This window comes from Otolemur garnettii, unplaced genomic scaffold, assembly GCF_000181295.1.
Source record: "Otolemur garnettii isolate 467f Iridium unplaced genomic scaffold, OtoGar3 scaffold00011, whole genome shotgun sequence".
Lineage (NCBI taxonomy): Eukaryota > Metazoa > Chordata > Mammalia > Primates > Galagidae > Otolemur > Otolemur garnettii.
The window spans coordinates 17,216,666-17,220,040 of NW_003852406.1; the positions used below are offsets into that span (position 1 = coordinate 17,216,666).

The following is a 3,375-nucleotide window of genomic DNA, read 5'->3' on the forward strand; positions in this document are numbered from 1 at the left end:
TGCCCAGCTATTTTTTAGAGACGAGGTCTCGCTTTGGCTCAGGCTGGTCTTGAACCTGTCAGCTCAGGCTATCTACCCTCTTCAGCCTCCCAAGTAGCTGGGACTACAGGCGCCCGCCACAATGCCTGGCCATTTTTTGGTTGCAGCCATCATTGTTGTTTGGTGGGCCTGGGCTGGGGATTCGAACCCGCCACCTTAGGTGTATGTGGCTGGCGCCTTAGCTGCTTGAGCCACAGGCACCAAGCCTTCCTTCTTTCCTTTTTTTTGAGACAAAAGTCTCACTATGTCGCTCTCAGTTGAATGCTGTGAACTCACAGCAAACTCAAACTCTTGGGCTTAAGCCATTCTCTTGCCCCAGCCTCCCAAGTAGCTGGGACTACAGCGCTTGCCACAGGGCCCAGCTATTTTTGTTGTTGTTGTAGTTGTCATTGTTGTTTGGCAGGCCTGGGCCCTGTTTGAACCCGCCAGCCCAGGTGTATGTGGCTGGTGCCCTAGTCTCTGAGCTACAGGCACCCAGCCTCTTGTCCCGTTTCTATCCTCTCCCCTACCTAATCTCAGACCCCAGTGGCTTGTGCTGCACCTGCCCTAGCCCACAAACATTGTCAAACCCATCAGACTTTGTCCCCCTCATGTGATTGGACTGATGGCTTCCCCTGACACTGCTGACCACTTCATTCTCTCCCCTCTGGGCCTGCTACACTGGCCTAGGTTTCCTTCCACAGTCTCCTTTCCAGGCCTACAGCCTCCTCTGTTTTCTCTTTTCATGTGGCCTGTACCCGGTTTCCTGTTTTCAGACACCCAGTCTCAGGGGTAACACTATGAGAAGCACAGATGTGATGCCCACCCCTGCTGTCATATTCAGATGTCTGACATGTCTCCTCTGACATTAACGGGCAACCCCTTCAAATCCCCACACCAGCTTCCCCCAACCTCGGGCCTCCTCAGTTTCTTCCATGTTAAAGTGTGGCACACCCACTCCCAAAGTGCCCCATTTCCTGTCCTCACTGTGCTACGTTCCGCCCCTCTAGTCTGGGGCTCTGCAGGCCGCTTCACCAGCGTGGTGTCTGGAACCCGGGTGGCCGCTCCGCGCTGCAGCTCCTCGGGCTGCACCGGGCTGATGGTGACGAAATCCCGGGGCCGTGGACCAAGCAGCTGCTCACGGGCAGAGGCCGGGCCGGGACCCGGGGCCGCAGCTAGCTTGAGGCGCAACATGCGTAGGAAGCGGCGCAGGCGGTCTGGGGGGCAGTCAGAGAGCAGTAGCTGCACCGCGCCGGCCCTGGCAGCGCCGTGGGCTGGGAGCCTCAGGGTGCTGCGCCCGGCCGCCGCGAAACGCGTGAAGAGGCGCGCGGCGCGCAAGGGGAAGCAGCGCGGCCGCTCCGCTGGCCCAGGCGCCTGCAGCCGCAGCATCAGCTCGCGGCGCTCGTTACGACCCAGGCTTAGCGCCGCAGTGCGCAGGGCCTGGCGCCTTCGCGGCTGTCCACCTGGGCTCAACTCCTCCACAGCCACACGGCACCGCAGCTCCGCGTCCTCGCATTCCGCGGCTGTCATTTCAGTGCCCAAGAGCATCGTCACCTTCTTGGCAGTTCTGTGAAAAGACCCCAGGGGTCACGAGCATGCAGGGGACATACTGGGTGGTATCAAGGCCACAACCGGTAGCCGGGTCAAGGCCACTTAGGATCGTTGTGGCTGTCACTGTTACTAATAACACAAGGAAGTCATAGAGACCCTAAGGTTAACCGAAAATCCACTCTTAGCATGATGTACCCTGCTACACATTTCTGGAGTGGAGGATGGGCACCCAGGTTCGGGGAGTTTCGGTTGTTCTGCAAGGGTGGGACTCATTAGAAAGGAGTCCCTGAGCAAAAAAGAAGCCTGCTTCCAGGCTAGCAGAGGAATCCTCAGTGTTCTTTCTCCAGGAAGCAGAAGACAAGTAATAAGCGCCTTCTTGTCTCCCAGGTACGTTCGCCGGTTTATATGCTGCCATGCAGGTCTCACTATTCTCTGTGTACAGAAATGGAAATAGTCCAAGAGAGGCAAACTCACTTGCCCTTCATAAGCCACACCGGCTAGAGGGGTCAGAACTAGTGTTGATTCCTATGCCCTGACACTTTCCACCTTTAGGGTGGGGATGGAGTGGAAAATATTTGGCTAGAGAAATTGAGGAAGGACTCTGGAGTACATGGATCCAGTGCTCCCTCAGTCTGACCCACTCCTCTGCACCCCCAACTGAGATCCCTGGAAATATCAGGGGTTCGGAGAGAAACTCACTTTTGCCGAGACTGGGGTGAACAAGCTGATCAGAGCCGGCTTCCTGGCGAAGGTACCAAACTGAGAAGTTTCAAATGCTGGGGCTAGAAAATCACCCAATCATAGGCTGGATCTTTAAATTCTCCAGCCAATTAGAGGCAGGGGGCGTGGTAATAGGCGAGTCTTTGGTCAACTAAAGACGCACTTCGGGTTTGGGCTGTACCAATCGCACACCAGAAGAAGGAGGTTTATTGTGGACCCGGAGCATACCAAATCGAGTGAATTAGTGGGACTGGTGAGAGGAGGCTGGGACTGCAGCTGACCAGTGTGTGGTGTAGTGTCAACTAATGCGGCAATGAAGATTTATTTTCAGAATTATCCTTCCATCACACTCCCTCTCCCCCTCTAACCTGCACTTAGCGGCTAGACTTAGCCTGGAGGAAAAGCTATCTCTGATCTCTCACACCCCTGTTTCCATTCACAGTTACATCTTCCACTCTTGGACAGACTGTGCTAAGGCCTGCCCACGCAGGTGCACCTGCCCCCACAACTATTTCCCCTTCTTTGCATTTGTAAGGGGCATTTTACACGTTTGTCTTTCCCACCCTCCTTAAGGCCCAAAAGTGAAGAACTAAGACACATGAGTACCTATATCCAGGGAATTATTATTATTTTGGAGACAGTCTCACTTTGTCACCCTTGGTAGAGTGCTGTGGTGTCATAGCACACAGCAACTTCAAACTCTTGGGCTCTCAGCCTCCCCAAGTAACTGGGACTACAGGTGCCTGCCACAATACCTGGTTATTTTTTAGAGGAGAGGTCTCACTCTGGGGTTCAGGCTGGTCTGGAACCTGTGAGGCAATCCACCTACCTTAGCCTCTCAGAGTGCTACCATGTTTCCCTGAAAATAAGACACTGTCTTATATTTATTTTTTCTCAAGAAGACATTCTAGGGCTAATTTTCAGGGGATGTCTTATTTTATTTTATTTTATTTTTTTTTGAGACAGAGCCTCAAGCTATCCCCCTGGGCAGAGTGCCGTGGCATCACAGCTCACAGCAACCTCCAACTCCTGGGCTCAAGCGAGTCTCCTGCCTCCGCCTCCCAAGTAGCTGGGACCACAGGCGCC

General features: G+C 54.3%; 1 protein-coding gene across 1 annotated transcript in view; it reads right to left on the reverse strand.

The window, feature by feature from the left end:
- The window catches only part of PIF1 (PIF1 5'-to-3' DNA helicase), a 9,927-nt gene extending 8,361 nt beyond the window's left edge, over positions 1-1,566 (reverse strand). The window contains exon 1 of the mRNA XM_023510006.1: positions 1,006-1,566. Coding sequence (XP_023365774.1) covers positions 1,006-1,566 — 561 coding nt within the window. The remainder of the gene's footprint in view (positions 1-1,005) is intronic.
- Positions 1,567-3,375: the final 1,809 nt, after the last annotated feature.